Here is a 17,275-nt window from a genome sequence, read left to right as displayed (position 1 = left end):
TTCATCCTAGCCGCTGAACTATAATCTTCATCCCAGGCTATCCTTACCGATAGACCCCTCAGGGGCTGAACCCCTGTTGTTGTGTTCCCCCAGATGTTGCTGTCTGTGGTACAATTCCTGAGCTTCAGGTGAACCTGTCACCCATGTGTAGCAGGGACCTCTCAGCCTCTTGAGTATCCGTATTCTCAATTATTTCCCTATGGATGGTTATTATCAGAGGAATTGTGATTGTAGGAGATCGGGGCTTACTCTATTATCCACCATCTATTTCGCGTAGTTCTCATGTTATATTAACATGGACCTTGAGTAGTATTGCCAGATGTAACATGCCCACGTTGACTCCCATCGGGTTTTATTACAACATTCGCTTGTTTCCCACATGGCAATTCAACGGTGATCATCACACAAGAACTTGAATGGCATCACAGTGATACCTGAGTTAGTCAAGCCATTTGAGGAAAGCGACATTGTTTTTTTTTTTTTTTTCATCTGCAACATGCTACAAGCAGCTCTCCTGAAATCAGAACATCAACAACGAAGACTCCATCTTCTGATCACAACATAGGTCATTATTCCCTACCGTTTCTAGAAGCTTTATGGAAGTTTAGTGAGACTCGTGAAGACTGTGACTCTCAACGCACTACAGACAAATAAATGTTCAGTAAATATCATATACCTAACTAGGTGAAAGGAAACCAGAATCAGTCACGTTTTAAATCCTGATATTTCAGTTCGTTAATACAAAACCGAAGATACCTCTATTCAATTCATATAATGACCGGAGCTAAAGTATTTCCTTCCCGACCGCCCGGGCCTTATCGGAGCCGCTTATCGCTTATCGTGGTTTTTTTTCCTTCGGCGGACCAACAGATCAAGACGAGGTCGATATTAACACCCTTGCTATCCTGTGGCTTAAACGGCTCGAATACCAAGGCGATTGACTTTTCAGGCCTGCGGATCGCACAATAAACACCGCCGTAACCCTTCGATACGCATAATGGCCGAGCCCAACCCTTCAGCGCAGCAGCCCGCTGCCGGCACCGGCGCAACGTACAAGGCGCCCACACCAAAGCCGAAACAGAACCCAGCTCTTCGGATGATGGGTCTGCCAAATCTCCCTCGAAAACTTCCCTCGCGCAACTGGCTTATATTTTGGGCTATCACTGGTTCTATTTCAGCTGCTATCATCTACGACAAGCGCGAGAAGAAGAGGGCTACTGCGAAGTGGAAGCACGCTGTTGCCCCTCTCGCGAAGGACATAATCCCCTCAGCAAGCCAACTGCCTCGCAAACTGACCATTTACCTCGAGGCGCCTCCTGGCGATGGTCTACGGATTGCACAGGACCATTTTATTGAGTATGCCAAGCCCGTCTTGGCTGCCTCTGGTCTTGACTGGGAGTTCGTTCAGGGAAGACAACAAGGTGATGTGAGAGCTGCCGTAGCAGAGAAGATTCGTAGGGAGAGGAGGAAGTATGAGAGGCCAGATGAAGAGGACCTACAAACAGACGAGGCTATAACTGAGTCATTGAGGAAGAAGAACCAGGTTCCAGAGTATGAGGGTGTCAAAGGCGATATCATCTTCGGCCGACATACATGGAAGGAATATATCAGGGGACTACACGAGGGTTGGCTTGGTCCTCTTGACCCTCCCGTAAAGCCTGAGCCTATAACAAAAACTGTCGAGGCGGATTCTGAGACTCCCAAGGCCGAAGGTGACCAGCCCGAAGAGAAGAAGGAGGGCAAGAAGGAGGAGGAGGAAGAGAAGAAGCCTGAGCGACCACCCCAACCACTGCCCTACAACACCACCGCCGATTATTCCATCGCCAATCTCCCTCCTCAAATTCCCGCCGAGTTTTCCCCCGCAAACCCCATCCCTCTTCCCCACCGCCTGGGCTTCCGTCACACTCTGGTCCGCCTGAACCGCTTCTTCAACCGCCGCAAACTAGCCGACGAGATCGGCCGCGAGGTCGCTGCTGTATGCTTCGCCAACTCTTCTCGTGAGTGGCGAGAGGCCGATGGTCAGTATGAGCAGGAGCTCGTTCTAAAGCATGAGGAGAACGACTGGGTCAAGTCAGTTTGGAAGCCCGAGGACCCCCCCAAGCAAGATGATGACAACACCGCCACTGTGCCTACTGAGCCCCCCAAGGAGAAAATTTGGCCTGCGCCTATGGTCATTGACCCTCGATTAGCGCAGCGCATGCGGCGCTTTGAGATTGCCCCTGAAGATGAAGCCCGCGCCGCACATATCAAGGTCTCTGAGGCCGAGATTGAGGGATGGATAAAAGGAAGCTTCCGCAGCTTGTGGAACTATACTGTTGAATCAGTGACTGCCAAGCCCATGAGACCTAATGTTGGTAATGTGGACAGCGATGAGTAGAACGGAGTGTTGTTCTTTGACATAAAAAGGGGGCGCGGTGGGACAGGGGACACCGCTGTGTATGTTCATGTATTACTACAATTTCTGTTTTTCTGTTATGGAGTGCATCTCCTGGTCACGACCCAAATTTTGTATATTATACCAGGCGAGGGGCTGGTGCCAATGTAACACTAATGATAGAATGAGGTACGGCATCGAGCATGGTCTTGGTCTATTATGCTCTATGATTCAATGGCATTTGATCCCCATTCATCATGTAGCCTCATGTAGCCTCAGCGTTACTGTGGTTTGCTCAGACCTTCAATCGTCATCATCTGAATCGCTCCCATAACCCACCAATACTAGCCCCTTCTTCTCTGGTGGCTTTGCAGCTGACTGATTTGTCGTCCTGGACTTCTCATCTAACGTATCACGACTCGGGCCTTCGACTGGCTTTGTATCTTGCTTCCCAGTTTGTTTCTCCTCCGCTGCGCTGACTTTTCGCCTCAGCCCCTTGACATCTTTCTCTTTCGTGCGCTTCCTCTTACGACCAATCTCCCATGACTCGCCTTCTTCTTCAACACCAGCAGTTTCGCCCTGAGCAGTATCGCCCTTTTGTCGCTCTCGAAATGCCTTTAGACCTTCTTCCGTCTCTCGTTTCACGCGTTCCTCTTCTGCACGCTTGTTGGCGCGTATCTCATCCAAGAACTCTATCTCGTCATCATCCAATGCACGAAACTGGTTACGTAGTTTGGTCTGCTCTTCAAATTCGGCCTGTTTTGCCGCTGTTGTGTTCAGTTAAAAAATGTGAAATGATCTTAAGAAGGGCCTTACCTTTGTTTGCCTGGAGGACGTCATATAAGGTCTTCTCGCCTTCTCCTGTAGCAGCCTTGATGCGCTGTTCCTCGCGCTTCTTTCTTTCAGCTTCCAACTGTTTCTCAACCGCTTCCCATTCTTTGGATTTAGCGGAATTGTGCAGCGGCTGTTGAGGTGTTGATTCTGTGCCACTGGCGTCTTTCGAGATCTCTCCAGATGAGCCGATCTTGCCAGCCGATACGAAGCGGCTAGGCATTATCTGACCTGGATTGGAGGTTACGTCTTGAACGGACACGTCTGGTGAGAACAAGGAAAGCAATTATAAGACTATTATCACGTTCTATAGGTATGTGGAATCTGAGACTCAGCTTCAGGATGTTTTAATGAGTGCTCCAACTATCCGATAATCTGCCGGTCAACGGCGCAATCAGTGAGTCCACTTCAAAAGCCATCACAGACAGTTTGTGCACAAATCAGCTCGGAAACGGTAAATAGTAGCAGTCATATGATAATATTTTGTGTTTTCATTTTAGCAAGTCTCGGTACGCAAGCTGATTTTTCCTTCTTTTTTTGCACATGAGTCAAATATGAGTAGCAGTCACGAGTCACCACCTCGCGTCATCTCTCGCTCCATAAACAAGGAGTATCCTGAGAATGTCATCCTTCCACAGACATCTCGTGAACCTTCCAACAACTGCATCAGGTTCGTTCAAATGGGCTGAGCCATTCAAATCATTACCAAATAGTTTTGCTTTCAACACCTTTTATTTGCGCACATTGTACACAAAAACTACTACCTATAGACAGCTCTGAATGGCTGAAAAAAATACATTCGGTTGTTGAATGGCAACACCAAGGTTCCAAGCAGTTGATTCTTGCAGGCTGCATTGGATCGTGCCCTTGTATGATGCTCAAATATTCCGTAAGAATCATACCAAGTCGTGAGAAAAGATGCAATAGCAATAAAAAACATAGTCGGCAATATAATGAATCCATTAAGCCGACGTGACGAAAAGCAGATGCCAACACCCCGTTGGTAACATCTCACTGTAATGCCCGACACCGAAACCTGTGAAAGACAAGAGTCAAGAGTACAATACTCGTTTTCCTTGGCGTCAAATCTGACACCACTCCAGGCTGGAGCCGTGACGATGACGAACCCCAGGAAAGTACAAACAATATGATATCAAACCCTATGATCAAAGTGATCAAATCCAATTCCTTTGTTTTACCCGCTGAACGCAATGCATAACCCCGTCGTGTGAAACCGTTTCCTGTGGTCAAAATTCATATCTGCCACTTGCAATAACAAAGAAAAGAAAAAGAAGAAAAAGGGAAAATATGTACCGTCCTCAAGATTCCTGTCGCATAGCTCAGTCCATCCGACCTATGGTACTCGTGTCGAATCGACTTTCATATCGATCTGTGCCACGACGAGATCATGAAAGGGAAAAGATGGTCAGAATAAATTGTGACCAGATTCGCACAATCCTGCGTTTACCACAGAATCTAGTGTCGAGTGAATGGCAGCGACCAAGTTCTGCTGAGTCGCCATCTATAACAAAGATACTGCGCTTGAGATTTATGCCCATGTCCGGTCATTGTCCGAGCCTCAAGTGAAGCGGCGATATACTCGAGTTGGAGTATGATGAGGGCGGAAATGTCGAACAGAGGGAAACCATGCGCGCAGAAGTCTTTGGAAACCGAAGAAACCGCAAGTCTATCGAGCTGGAACCGTGTAGTGTAAAATGAAAAAGCCGAACGCCGATTATGACCATTACAGAACGTTTAACCAATAAAACAACAAAGAAAAAGCCACATTTTTCGGACTTGAGTTGACGTTGGTGCGTCATGATGACTCGCGAGGAGAATGGATCAGGCTTTTCAGCTCCTGTCATCAAGTCGTGGCTGTAGAGTAAAATCCTGAGAATGATCCGCCGAAAGGTCATGTTATGAACAATTTTGTCGTGCCTGGGGTATCTGAATGCGAATTTATCGTTCTCGGGATGCGTGTAATAAAAAGGAAATCGTGGCCGTAAAAAATGAAAACCCTGTAAAACTTTTTTCTTCTTTCCAAGACCGAACTGCGCTCGAATAGAGAGCCATTATGCGAAACTTTTGAAAAACGTTTAACCCATGACGGGCTGACTGTAGCCGTGAGGCACGAAATAAGGAGCCTGCTGCTTCATGGGATCCACACAAGCAGCGCAGCTGCACTCGGCAAGACCATGTTCCCACATGTTCTGAGAGTACGAGTAGTGGCCGCCGTAGGAGTTGTGGCGCGAGTTGGGATAGAAGGTGGTCTGAGCAGGAGGCTGAGGGTATCGAGTAGCATATTGAGTAGCAGCCTGTGAAAACCACTCATTATAGCGCTCATTGCTCGACGTAGCTGACATGGCATAGTCTGGAGTGCCATATCCGGAATCGGGGGGCGTAAGGGGAGCACCCCAAGAGCTTTGGCCCCAGCCAGATTCGCGTGGGCGATAGCTTTGTTGTTGAGCCTTCATGGCCTGGTAACGCTCATACTCGGCGACCTGTTCCTGAAGGTAACGCGAGTGAGGTGACTGGCGCTGGCCAGAATATCTGGCGATCTCCGTGTCGATGGCGGGGACAATAGATGCAAGCCTCTCGCGGCTGGCCTGGGCGACCTGTCGCTTCTTGATCTCTTGCCATTCACGCCAGTTCTCAAGCCAGGCCTGGTAGTCCTTGCTCATATCGAGATTGACATACAGTCGCCAACCCATGGACTCGACCCATTCGAACTCAAGCGAGTTGAGCTCTGACACAGCAATGCCACTCACCTCAGACCAAGAGCGATTCTGGAAGGTGTTGTCATCGAGAAACTTGCTTCCCAGAAGCAGAGAAACAGTCAGGTAGCGCCAGACCTGACCCTCAGAGGCCTTGTAAGGACCCTGTCCCTTCAAGGTGTTGATTCTCTTGGCGAGATAGTTCATTCCAAGAAGAATCGTGGTACTGGGCAGTCGTGTTGAAGTGAGGATCTGAGACACGAACTTGCGAAAGGGCGAGGTCACAGCAGCCTCGGGTGTAACAACGCGAGTGGCCATCTCAGCAACGTACTCGGACATCATGTCGACCTCGTAATCGAGGACGGCACACACGCCTCCGGGCATGATGAAAGGATTGGGGTAGGTCCGACGAAGATCGGAACGCGACCTTTGTCGGAAGTTGAAGCTTTTTTAAGACCGTAAAGCGAAACTGCGGGTTTATACCACAGTCAAGACGGTCCTGTGAGCTGAGCGTGAATGCGAGCGTGCGTCAAGGCTTAGTCGACAGTAATCGACAGGAAATCAGTAGGCTACTCGGGCCATTTACTGATATGCTTTTCTTCGCGAGTTAGGGCGACAAGCAGGGATAAAACGTATACAGAGACGAGTCGAGACGATTGTGTCGACTTGTGGTGACGGTCAACTGGGGGGACCGAAATAGAATTGCTTTTGTCGTGAACGAGAATAAATCAATGTCGATGATATATAGTAAACCTCGTGTCTGAGATCCAACCAATCTGTACAGCTGGCTGTTAGTTCTTCATTCTAGTGTGATCGGCAGTGCATCGGGAACGAAAATAAACTGGTCAGGTTGTCTTCGTGGTCGTAGATGTAGAGTGCAAGTTATCGAAAGGTAGAGCGATGAAGTTTGGAAGCACGCTGGTCGGTTAAACAGCAAACAAAAAAGGCAATTCGGGATAATGTTCCATGTCGGCAGCATAAACTCGAAGGTCGTTCCGTCGAACAGACAAGGACCAGTCGTTTGTGAACAGAGCAAAAGCTAAAACAAGTTGCACTCACCAGAATGAACAAAAGGACAGTCGTACGAGAGTAAGGAAACGTATAGCTGAAGGAGGAGGAGGAAGCCCTGGGACCGCAGATCCGAAAGTTACTGGTGAGGATGAGACTCGAGGTCGAGACGTAGAGCAGGCAGGTCGGAAATATGCAGCTTAGTCTACAGTAGCAGCGAGCTGCAGAAGAGACACGGACAGGGCAAGGAGAGAGAGACTCGCGCGAGAAAAGGACCAGAACCCTAACGTCGACAAACCAAATGAAGGCCTGCTGACTGGTGATTGTCAAGGAATTGAGAGGATTCGGTTTCTATCGTGGAGAGGAAGAGGATGAGGGTAGAGGAAGGAAAAAGGAAAAAGGATGATGAGGGAGGTGGAAGAGGATGAAAGAAGAGAAGAGTACGGACAGGGCCAGGAGAAAGATGAACGAACGGATTGGATGGCAAGATGGGGAGATGGGGATGGGGATGGATGGGGATGATGCACTGCGGCAGGGCCAATCCAGCCAGGGCCCAGTCCTGTCCAGCGACTGAAGTGCAGGCAGTTTTGGTGCTTGAGGTGCAGTACAAGTTGCAGGCAGTGTGCAGTTAGTGTGGAGGAGGGCGTGGCGGGTTAGGGTGAGGTGAGGTGGGCTTCAGGTCAGGTCGGGTGTTCGTTCCTCCACTGTTGCGTTGCGTTGCAGTGAAGTGAGCCTGAGTGAATTTTGAGTGTGTGAGTTTGTGAGGTGGTGACTTGTGACTTGTGACTTGTACTGGCAAATACAAGCATCAGTACAAGCACCAGAGTACGAGTACGCCGCTTTTCTCCAGCCAAGACGCAGGAATCGTCGTAGCAGTAACGGCTTCGGTACGTAGCCAAGACAAGCGTCAACGTACAACCAGCGTAGCGTAGTAGTGCCCGACAGTTGCCAGGTCCCCAGTCACTTCACTCCCAGCCAGTTTTTTTTTTTTTTTTTCCCTCCTCGAGCGAAGGAGTCAGGCCAACAGGAGTGAAATGGGTGGATTCGAAATGGGCAAATGGGTGGATGGGGATGGATGGGCCCTCACTCCTCGTTTTCTAGTGCCTGCACCCCCTAGCAAGCCTAAGCCTGCAAGCCCCAGGCAATGCACCTCACGACCTACGCACGGAGCACAAGTGACGGCGGAGGGCGTGGAGCAGCAGAGCAAACAGCGAGTCGCGTTGTCGTTGACGAGTGAGCACTTGTCGAGACGAATCGAATCCTGGTGGAAGACTGTAGACCCTAGCAAGGGTGGAGTTCGGTTCAAAGTGGATCACGTCTCTGACTTGTATGTATCTATAAGCGGTGGACTCCAGCCAAAGAATACACATTGCTCTGGCAAATGACGGTTGGAATTCCAAGGGGCCCAGTCAAAAGGGACAGAAAGTGGCGCCCTGCTTAGGCTGGCTTGGAGGACGGGACAAGGACAAGGACGGGATGCGTGAGAAACCCAGCAGAACCATGAGTGGGAACTTCATTCAACAAACTGACCAAGCAGAGCGCTTACTGCTATGTAGCCAGAGGTCGTCACCACCACATTCACCGCGGTCGTGGGTCAACCTGCTTTACCTGGAGTACTGCACGGTACTGGGTATGAATCCCTGGTGCGTGTACCTCGCCTCATGCCTCACAGCATCTTACCCGGCAGCAAGTGATACTTTCAATATCAGTCATCCGGAAATTGTAAATAAAATCTAAGGAGTCATATGCGTCAGCATTCACGCATCTGCAAATGTAAAACACGCGTACGCAACGTATCGCGGCAAAAACAATGCTATCCATGTTCTTCCATCAGACAGGAAGATCATGTACATAGTGTTGATGATTAACCAGGAAACTCGGAGTCTTCGGTGCAAAAAGGGTTCACATCCATCTTCATGGTCTACCAGGTACAGACAGTACCGCATCCACCTGGTAGTCATCCATCTCAGTGGTTCCACGCTTCCTTGGACTTGGTCGCCCTAGCGTCGCTTCGGCCAGGAGATCCACAGAGCCTTGCCAGCCAATGTTAGCTCAGTGGCTGATCCAGGGTATCATCATTCATCAATTGAAGCGGCTCGATGGAGAGAACGAGAGGGCAGACTTTACGATCTGGTTGTCCTGATGAGGATGGGATGCTCGCTACGATGACGAGAGTACTGCAGTTTCTTCCCATTGTGATGCACTTCGGTACAGGTCAGGCCAGGTACACTTCATACATATCCCGCAAAGTCATGGGGACTCACGCACTGCCTTATTAGCTTTCCGTTTACCCATCCCTGGCAGGCTGGTCTGGCGTCGACTCCGAGGCGGCAGTGGACGCTATTTCTGGCATTTGCGACTCATACATAGTAAGCCCTCACCTGATCCGAGCCATCGGGGGCCATTCCTCGGAGACAGGCGAGGTCCTCCACTATTACTGTGACAGTTTGACGATGTATCGACCAAACGTTGAAGCTTTCATCAGCCAAGGTGATATACTGTTATGTCTAATAAATGACTGATGGGACGAATTCAGGCGTATTTTCGTATCACACTGGAATCTGCCATGTTCTGTAATCCACATGAAGTTACACACTTTGACTGGTTCCAGGGGCCAATTCTAACCTCCTGAATTCATTCTTCTAGCTTACCCAGGCACCTAGCTGCCTACCTACCTGTACCTAGGTCATACTCAGGGCATCCATCCATCGGAAGCTCGAGAACCGTTATGTGCATCTGAGCCAAGTCTGCCTGCAACACTGATGCCCAACCAATCACCGTTGCCGTGTTTTGGCCAGCAAACTTTCGTTCATTGAGCAGGCACAGAAGGCAAAGCTCACAGTTGCCACGCTTGGGGTGGTTGGAGTCTGGAGACGTCACTAGCATGGAAGTCGCTGCCAGCCTTGCCCTTTTTCAGACTCAGGTCGCTCCTGATCATGCTCGTGGCTTAAACCGTCAGACGGTCAGCGTAGGGGAGGAAGGAGCGCCTCAGAAGAAAGCGCCAGATGGAAATTTCTGCGTGGCCACTGACTGATCTCTAGCATATCCTTTGCCTCATTCGTCCATCCCCAGAGTTTTTTTAGTTTTTTTTTTAACACCACGTATTCTCTGGGTGGTTGATCTTATATCGCTACTGAATGTTTTTTTTCTAGGAAAAAAAAAAAAAAAAAAGAATTAGCTGCTGGAAAAAAAGCGACCATCGTCATCACAATTATTACCATCCTTCTCTCGAATGCCGATCAGAACCACATTAGGCATTCTCTTACTGCACTCTGTTCGGAGTCTTATCATTGGATGGAATATGTTGTGTGAAGCAATATCCGCATTATACACGTAGCTCAGCTTGAGACGCCAGGACGTCTTAGGGTCGCGTTTGATTAATCTAATCAAATCAAATGCAAAGAAATGAAATGAGATGATGGATTGCAAGCGACGTCAGCAACAATAACAAAACAACAACAAAACTCTGAGGCATGAAACGACCTGTCTCGGTGCCTCGGCCAGTCCTGGTCGTGATCCTCCTGGTTGCCTTCATTCGATATCTGGTTGGTCGGTTCATGTCTTCCCGCGCAGGTGATGCAGCAAGTTGATGGTGACCCACTCTTCCTCTTGAGGTGTGCTTCCAGAAACGCTTCCCTTCAACCACCTACAGAGAGAGATTTACAGTAGTCCAGGTACGAAAATACCGCGGGCCTGCAGGGATTCACTTACTCGTCGATCAGAAGAACTCACCGTTCTCAAGACAAGCTAGGCAACCAAGATGCAAGACACTAGCTGCCACCAGTCAAATGCTGAAGAGCCACGACTGCCACGCCTTCAATGTGGACCCAGGGTTCTTCGATCTGTCGCACTTCAGTTTTGAGAATAGCCTTTCGCCGTTTTTGAAGCACATGCCCTTGTGGTGGAACGGCTTGGATGTGCTGCATCATTCATGCTTAAAGAGAATTAGACCGTTGGTCTAATTTGATATTTCCTGATATGCCTGGTCCAACTTTCGATTCTTTGTGGGATGTAGGATGTACGCCCAAATACCTTTGGATATATCAACCAAGCACAACAGTTAGCTTGACATATGTTCCCAGAAAGGAAGCGACACTTTTGGTGACAGACATCACGGCCAATGGCACCCCGTCCCTTATCATGGCATATATTCAGAATTTACTTACAGTCGCCAGCTGCTTGCATCAAGAAAGCTAGGATCCATCTTGAGCTGAGTGGTTTCTCTGACCCAGGAATGCGGAGGGAAATGCCTCAAGTCCACCATCGATGCTGTGCAAAATCTAGTGCGGGCGTCTAGGCCAATCTGCATCCAAGACCCCTTCTTACCCAGCGACTCGTTCGACAACTGCACTTGAGTGGGTGCACGCGATGCTAGATACGTACGTAACAGGCTCTCTTCTTCCAAGATGCTCACCGCTGTTGTCTTGGACCAATGCCACAAGCTGAGCAACCCAAGCCCTGCTCTAGGAGATTTGGATCCACTCGCCAGTGCAATCGCAGGCGAGCCAATACGTAGCGCCGTTCCCCCAGGAAATTAGCTGGTCAGTCATTTTGAACAGCCCTGAGGGACTCCTGGCCAGGTTGCCATGTGAGCGCCTTGGCTTGGTTTTGATTTCCATTGATGAGACGAAACATGGTCAACATGGGCGGCTTGTCCTGGACTTTTCTTGACATGCAATTTTTCTGCATTTCTGGTTTCATGTGGCTAGCAAACCCCCATTCTCTAGAGACGGCTAGGTCAAGTCGTCTCGTTTAAGGCTATGCATCTTGTTAAACACGGCTGGGATGGACTCCGGTGTGGTTGTCTCCGTCAATTTGAATTGCCATCGTCTGGCATTACCACAGCCCTCATCATCTTCCTGGCAGTTTTCCCCCGAATGCTGCCCACTCAATTATGACGGATCTTATTGATCATGTTCAAGGAGCAGTCGGAATACGGGCAAGTCCTGGCCTAGTGATGCTACATCAACGAGCTCGGGACGAGATGCAACGGGTCTAGGGTCTTACCCAACAACCGAGAGTCAGTTGTTAGTTGCCATGTCCTGGTCACAGATTGTGGTCGTCGAGTTGGCAACTCTTCATCCGCTGTGCTATGTCTAGTCGTGTCAAGCGGGCCCTGGAATATCTGATAGCATTATCAGAAATGAGCGGCAGTGGTGGGTGGCATGATATTCTTGCTCGTGGATGTGATATCAGTATCATTTGATGGTCCTTCTCGCTCTAGAAAATCCCAGCACATGGTGGTTGTGAAGCTTAGTTTTATTAACATCGAATTCATCAACCGGTTGCCAGTGTTGAAGCGCGTTGTGTGGGACTAAATCAGAACATGGTGAGCAGGGACCATTGGAGCCGCGTTGATTAACGTCGGTATCCACTGGAGCCAGAGCTAATCGTGATGGAGTTGGTCCCTGCGAGCTGGCTGGGAAAGAGACTGTCTGCCCTAGTACGAATGTGGTATGACACATTTAATGGTTTGGGCATTCTAGATTTCTCAGGGTCCTTGAAGATCCATTGACGTCGAGAAATGGCAGCAGCAGGTGGTGCTACAACAGGTATCTTCTGCAAGATGGCTACATACTATCTTGTGAACGTTCAGACAGGGTCTCACAGCATCTCAAAGCTCCCAGCACACAACGTTACTGAATTGAGAGATGATGTCCAGCATCAAAGCTCTTAATTCGCTTCGACATGGTTTGACATTAGCCTGGTCGTGCCGCTTAGGGCATGGACCAGTGGGTTGGATGACCTTTGAAGCCCTTGTGGGTTTTGACCGCAACAAACGCCTCTCTAAATCCTAACTCGCGTGACAGCCGCCGCTGTTTCTACTAGGTATACAGGAATCAACCTATCCGAGATATGGCTTCGACGGGCCATCATGGAGCGGACCCCTCATTAAGCGCTTGGGCCTTTAAGCACTGGCCGGTGTTGTGCATCGTGCAGAGCGAGTTAATGTGATAATGTTCCCACAGAGTGACAAGTCTCTGAGAAGGAACCGTGCATCCCGAATATGATATTCATTTTTGGGATGCTTGGTGGGTATGCATGATTACTTGAAGTTTGAAGGGCCATCAACCCCCAGAACCGCTTTTGCTGGATTTAGTGGATTGTTCTGAATGTAGCGAGCAGGACGTCGATATATCAGTCGCCTCTAACTAACCCGCGGACATGAGCCGCATCAACGAGCGCTGTTGTAGTTGCAAACCGATCATGACCAATATGTGGCAGTTGGATGGAGCGGTGTGAGCTGCATATGACCGAAACATCTATCAGTGGCCAGGTGCCTCTGGAATTCGAGTTCAGGCGCCTCCCATGGTTACCGACAATATGGGAGGGCTGGTTGTATATCTATGCATGTCTTGTCACCTTCAAAACATGTGCTACCCTATATCGAATCATAACGCATTTGTCCGAAGGGTTTCATCCGGTTTTCATTCGACCAGTATGAATCCAAGTCTTGCTGCCATGGGGAACTGGACACCATCAGTTCCAGCGGGCATGACCCGGCTCTGTTCCCCGGAGCTTATCTGCCTGTCATGATCATCACCCTCATGACAACGTTGGAGGCAACCGTGAATGATCACAACCAATTGCCTAGAAGAGATGCGGTGGTGCCTTGCATCCTTGTTACATTCTGGCCGTCGAATTCAAACCGGAAGAGAAAAGCCAGATACCTATTCGTGACTGGTCTAAAAGTCACACTTAAAATATGCTGTTGCTTGAGGAGTGCCAGTACTCACAGAGGGACTCAGCAACACCAATAGGAGCCTAAGGACGTCAGTCATTGACCAGTAAAGTATCACAGGACAGACAGGTACGGGCTACAGATACGTCCATGTTGATACTGCTGCACTGGCACCCATATGTCATCATATAAGAGTGAATTCTTTCAGGGTGCCAGCCAATACGGACTGCACTCTTGAATGTCACTAATAAGTCCTTCTGTCATCAATAACGGCTCAACAGGGCAGAACATGCGTCACAAGCATGCAGCAAGTCAAGCTAGAGGGATGTCGATCAAGACCCTGATTGTATGTACTGTATTTTCTTGAATCTTCTTCACAAGTTCCCTCTCGGTTCAATTCGCCTTCTGCTTTGTTGCAGTTCGCCACTCATTCCATGGTGCCGTCTCGTCTCTGATGAGCCCTGCAAGCCCACCTCATCAAGCATCCATTAGATCCGCGTGGGGGCCTTAATCAGCATCCACCCAAGCCACGCAAGAACCCAAACGAGGTCAAGGACAAGAGGAAAAAAAAAGATCAACCGAAGTCAGGGCGGGGGCAGACGACGAAACCCACATCGTCGCTAAATAAACTCCTAGTGAAGCATGAGATCGTACCTATCACGAGCCCTGCAAAAGAAGAAAGAAAATTCGAGAGGCTAGAATCCCGCAATACGGGGCCACGGAGGTCAGAGAGTGAGAGGGAAAAAGTCTCTTGATTCTCTGGCCCGCTCTTCGCGTGCCAAGGAATTGTGACCTGCAGCAGAAAGAGGCCGAGTCCGGCAGTCCAGCCAGCAGCCAGTGTGTTCAAAGAAGCGTAGTCGGCGGCTGGAGAAAGACGTGGCCATTGAGGCAAGGTAAGCTCCCCAAGCTGCAGTCAGTGCTCGCAGTACCGCGCGTCGAGAAAGGCAATACTGCAGAGTAACTGAGGGCATCCGTGTCAATGACTCACGTAGAGCATCAAAGTCATACCAAGTCATTCGTTCAATTGGTGTCTGCACATTGTCAATCGGTAGAGGCCTGTGAACAAGGACTTGTTCTTCTACCTGATATGATACATTGACTCTCAAGGCCCAATTGACACCATCTGATGATGCAGCCGTAGAAACAGAAACCACTCCGAGTGTTTATCCATGACACCCAACGCCCATATTGCTTTCCTTCCACTCTTCCTGGTGCCTAGATCCCAGCAAGGTGTGCCAACCCCTATCTCGCCTCGTCTTGAATGTCAAAAAGAATGCATCACTTGATACCCATAGTATTACATCCGCATTTGCACGGTTGATGTTGTTCACGTTTCGAAGGAATCGTATGTCATTACCAGCTTGGGCTGCCGTCAACTCATGCTGTACGGCACGATTGCCTTGTCGATAATGGGCTGATGGCGCGACATTGTTTCGCTCTCAGGACCCCATTTTGACCGATATGATGCCTCCTTTGCCACGGCGCCATCGAAAGCCGCACGACACTCCGAGGGCAACAGGTCTTTGATCTCATCCGATACAGCACTCAATCCCTGGAAAGAAGCAAGGAAGTCTGGTGAACCTGCGGTACCGTCCACTGCAGACGCTGAAATGACACCCGCCGATGATGTCTCAAAGTATGTGTCTGCAACGAAGAAGTTGCGCGCCATCTTTGCAGGGACGGGGGGGAAGATGGCGCTGTCTGCGGTGGCTTGCTCGTCCTCTGGGGCGACCTGCTCAATGCGTGCTCGCGTCGGCTGCATTGTTGTTGGGTACTGCATCACATTCGTGTGAATGTCGTACACGCCGGCATTGTTGAGCTTTCTGATGGCATTGATGCCGGCATTGAAGGTGCTGTGCATTTGGCAGTTAGTATTGGGACAGGTCATGATGTCGCATGCCTACAGTTGGAAGTTTACGTACCTGGCTTCGCGGGCATGTTCCAGCATCCAATTCATGTCGTTGACATTTACCTTGCGTTTCTTTGACTCGATCTTGCCATTGGGAACCGGCACTGATGGTACGTTGGTGTGGTACACGGCACTGGCTCCGTGCCACGCAACGTACTGGTTCTTGTTGTACGGCTCCCCCTCGACGAAATGATCATCTGGGTCCGCAAGCTGGCCCTCGACGGCGCCATCAGCGCGGGCCTGGGCAACGTTGTAGTCGTCGATGATGCGCTTTCCGCCCACAATGATGCGCGCACCAAACTCGCGAAAGACCGATCGCGCCGTTACGATTCCTATGGAACGGCCCTTGTACGAGTGAGGGATGATGTCTCGCTCAATCATGTCCCGCTTCTCGTCGTCATCCACAATAATCTTGTAGAGTTTGCGATGCTTGGTGAAAAAAAGGTAGCTGTCCCTGAAGCCAACGCATCGAGCTGGTTCTGTAGAAAGCATGTAGAGCCTGTCCCCACGACCGGTAACCGTGAAAGTTCGGCATCGATAATCACGTCCGCCTTGGAGGTTGCCCAACTTGTCCACTTTAGTCTCGCCCTCTGGATCTTCGGGCAAGACGCACTCATCGTTTGCGATTTCGGCAACAGTTCCCTCCTGGTCGATAACTTGCTCGGCTTTGGGTGCAGCAGGACCTCCTTTACGACCACCCCTGCCTCGCCATCCACCTCTTCCTCGGCGTCGCGGGGTGTTGGCTTCGTCGGCGGGAACAGAAATCATGTTGTCCCAATCTGGAGGTCTGTTCTTAGGAGGACGACCAAGCCTCTTGCGACGGACCATGAGCTGAGGGGGGGGCGTAGGCTCCTTGACGGATTCGTCGTCCTTTTCAGCCGCGTCGGCTGCATCATCTTCATCTCCCGACTCTTCCTTTGGCTGGTGATCCTCGTCCTTCTCATCATCCGGGTCGGGCACCTGCTGTCGCTTGGAGCCCAGGGGACTGGTTCCGGCATCGGGCATAGGTTCATCTTCGAGGTCTGCGAACGACTTTGGCGTGCTCTCTGATTTGGCGCTTCGCGTCAGCTTCAAGCGAATCTTTCCACGGGGCGCCATTGTTGAGTTGCGATTTGCGCAATCACGCTGCGCGCCAGGAGAAAGTGTGTAGTAGGAAAAAAGGAAATGAAAACCATAAGAAGCGCCAGCAAATCAAGAAAGGGATTAAAGAAAATTATCAATAGAGTTAGGCGTGGAAATTGATTGTCTTTGTAGTTTGGTGGGTGTTGAAAGATTGTATGGATCTGGATGTTACAAGAGAGCAATCGCACTCACCTAGAGCAGCTGCAGCCCGTTTGGCGGCAGCGCGACCTGAACGTCTGCCTGCCATTTTTCGAAGGTTCGGGGTGCTCTGTTTCTCTTGCCAGAGCAAGTGGAGGCGGACGTCCACCCAAGGGAAATTACGAGCGAGAAGTAGTCTCAGTTTATCGAGTATCACAAAAACAAAAGAACTTGAACAAAAAAAGGGGGTGGAAGGGGGGAATAAGGATCAAGAGGAAGGAGGGGGTTCGTTTTAGAGATGGAAAGAAGGAAGGAAAGATGGTTGCTGCGTAGCTACTGTCGCTTTCCTTGTCGGTTGGTTTACCCTCACGTTTATTTCGTTCCAAAAGAGGCTTGAGTACAGTTGAGCCACGGTTTAGACGCGACTGCACGAGCGAGCGCGTGATATGATTGGCCAAAGCTCAGGGTCTGTACAGTCTGATACCCGCCATACACTG

The 17,275-nt window shown here is 49.9% G+C and overlaps 5 protein-coding genes across 9 annotated transcripts; 2 read left to right on the top strand and 3 right to left on the bottom strand.

The window, feature by feature from the left end:
* The first annotated feature begins 786 nt into the window (after positions 1-786).
* FOIG_00672 (uncharacterized protein) lies at positions 787-2,736 on the top strand. Its single transcript, XM_031196988.1, has one exon. It carries the CDS (start codon positions 998-1,000, stop codon positions 2,375-2,377), a length of 1,380 nt encoding a protein of 459 aa, XP_031072755.1. The 5' UTR covers positions 787-997; the 3' UTR covers positions 2,378-2,736.
* On the bottom strand, positions 2,678-3,428 carry FOIG_00671 (uncharacterized protein; the record flags this gene model as incomplete). The annotated part of the gene is made up of 2 exons (XM_031196987.1): positions 2,678-3,141; positions 3,191-3,428. 2 exons carry the CDS (start codon positions 3,426-3,428, stop codon positions 2,678-2,680), a joined length of 702 nt encoding a protein of 233 aa, XP_031072754.1.
* Positions 3,429-5,301: 1,873 nt separating this feature from the next.
* FOIG_00670 (uncharacterized protein) lies at positions 5,302-6,303 on the bottom strand (the record flags this gene model as incomplete). The annotated part of the gene is made up of 1 exon (XM_031196986.1): positions 5,302-6,303. The coding sequence occupies one exon, from the start codon at positions 6,301-6,303 to the stop codon at positions 5,302-5,304; it is 1,002 nt and encodes a 333-aa protein (XP_031072753.1).
* A 1,673-nt stretch (positions 6,304-7,976) lies between these two features.
* Positions 7,977-8,803, top strand: FOIG_00669 (uncharacterized protein; the record flags this gene model as incomplete). Of its 3 annotated transcripts, none has more annotated exons than XM_031196985.1 (3): positions 7,977-8,254; positions 8,283-8,431; positions 8,484-8,803. In XM_031196985.1, the coding sequence occupies 3 exons, from the start codon at positions 7,977-7,979 to the stop codon at positions 8,561-8,563; spliced, it is 507 nt and encodes a 168-aa protein (XP_031072752.1). In that variant the 3' UTR covers positions 8,564-8,803. The 3 variants fall into 3 exon arrangements, with proteins under 3 accessions (XP_031072752.1, XP_031072751.1, XP_031072750.1); XM_031196984.1 differs by having other exon boundaries at positions 8,283-8,570; positions 8,619-8,803; XM_031196983.1 differs by having other exon boundaries at positions 8,283-8,803.
* Positions 8,804-11,286: 2,483 nt separating this feature from the next.
* Positions 11,287-17,170, bottom strand: FOIG_00668 (uncharacterized protein). 3 transcript variants are annotated; one of them, XM_031196980.1, is made up of 3 exons: positions 16,833-17,170; positions 15,532-16,564; positions 11,287-15,462 (listed from the first exon to the last, which is right to left on the bottom strand). In XM_031196980.1, the coding sequence occupies exons 1-3, from the start codon at positions 16,885-16,887 to the stop codon at positions 14,982-14,984; spliced, it is 1,569 nt and encodes a 522-aa protein (XP_031072747.1). In that variant the 5' UTR covers positions 16,888-17,170; the 3' UTR covers positions 11,287-14,981. The 3 variants fall into 3 exon arrangements, with proteins under 3 accessions (XP_031072747.1, XP_031072749.1, XP_031072748.1); XM_031196982.1 differs by having other exon boundaries at positions 11,287-16,564; XM_031196981.1 differs by having other exon boundaries at positions 15,532-17,156.
* Between the last annotated feature and the right edge of the window lie 105 nt (positions 17,171-17,275).

The sequence above is a fragment of the Fusarium odoratissimum genome, assembly GCF_000260195.1.
Source record: "Fusarium odoratissimum NRRL 54006 unplaced genomic scaffold supercont1.1, whole genome shotgun sequence".
Classification (NCBI taxonomy): domain Eukaryota; kingdom Fungi; phylum Ascomycota; class Sordariomycetes; order Hypocreales; family Nectriaceae; genus Fusarium; species Fusarium odoratissimum.
This window is presented reverse-complemented; position numbering and strand designations above follow the sequence as displayed.

Bases quoted from the DNA above. Each gene is read 5' to 3' on its own strand.
- FOIG_00672 (XM_031196988.1), top strand. From the start codon at position 998: ATGGCCGAGCCCAACCCTTCAGCGCAGCAGCCCGCTGCCGGCACCGGC.
- FOIG_00668 (XM_031196980.1), bottom strand. From the start codon at position 16,887: ATGGCAGGCAGACGTTCAGGTCGCGCTGCCGCCAAACGGGCTGCAGCT. The intron at 16,565-16,832 runs GTGAGTGCGATT...GCGCCAAATCAG, and splicing joins ACGGGCTGCAGCTGCTCTAG to AGAGCACGCCAAAGTCGTTC. The intron at 15,463-15,531 runs GTACGTAAACTT...CCAAATGCACAG, and splicing joins GAACATGCCCGCGAAGCCAG to CACCTTCAATGCCGGCATCA.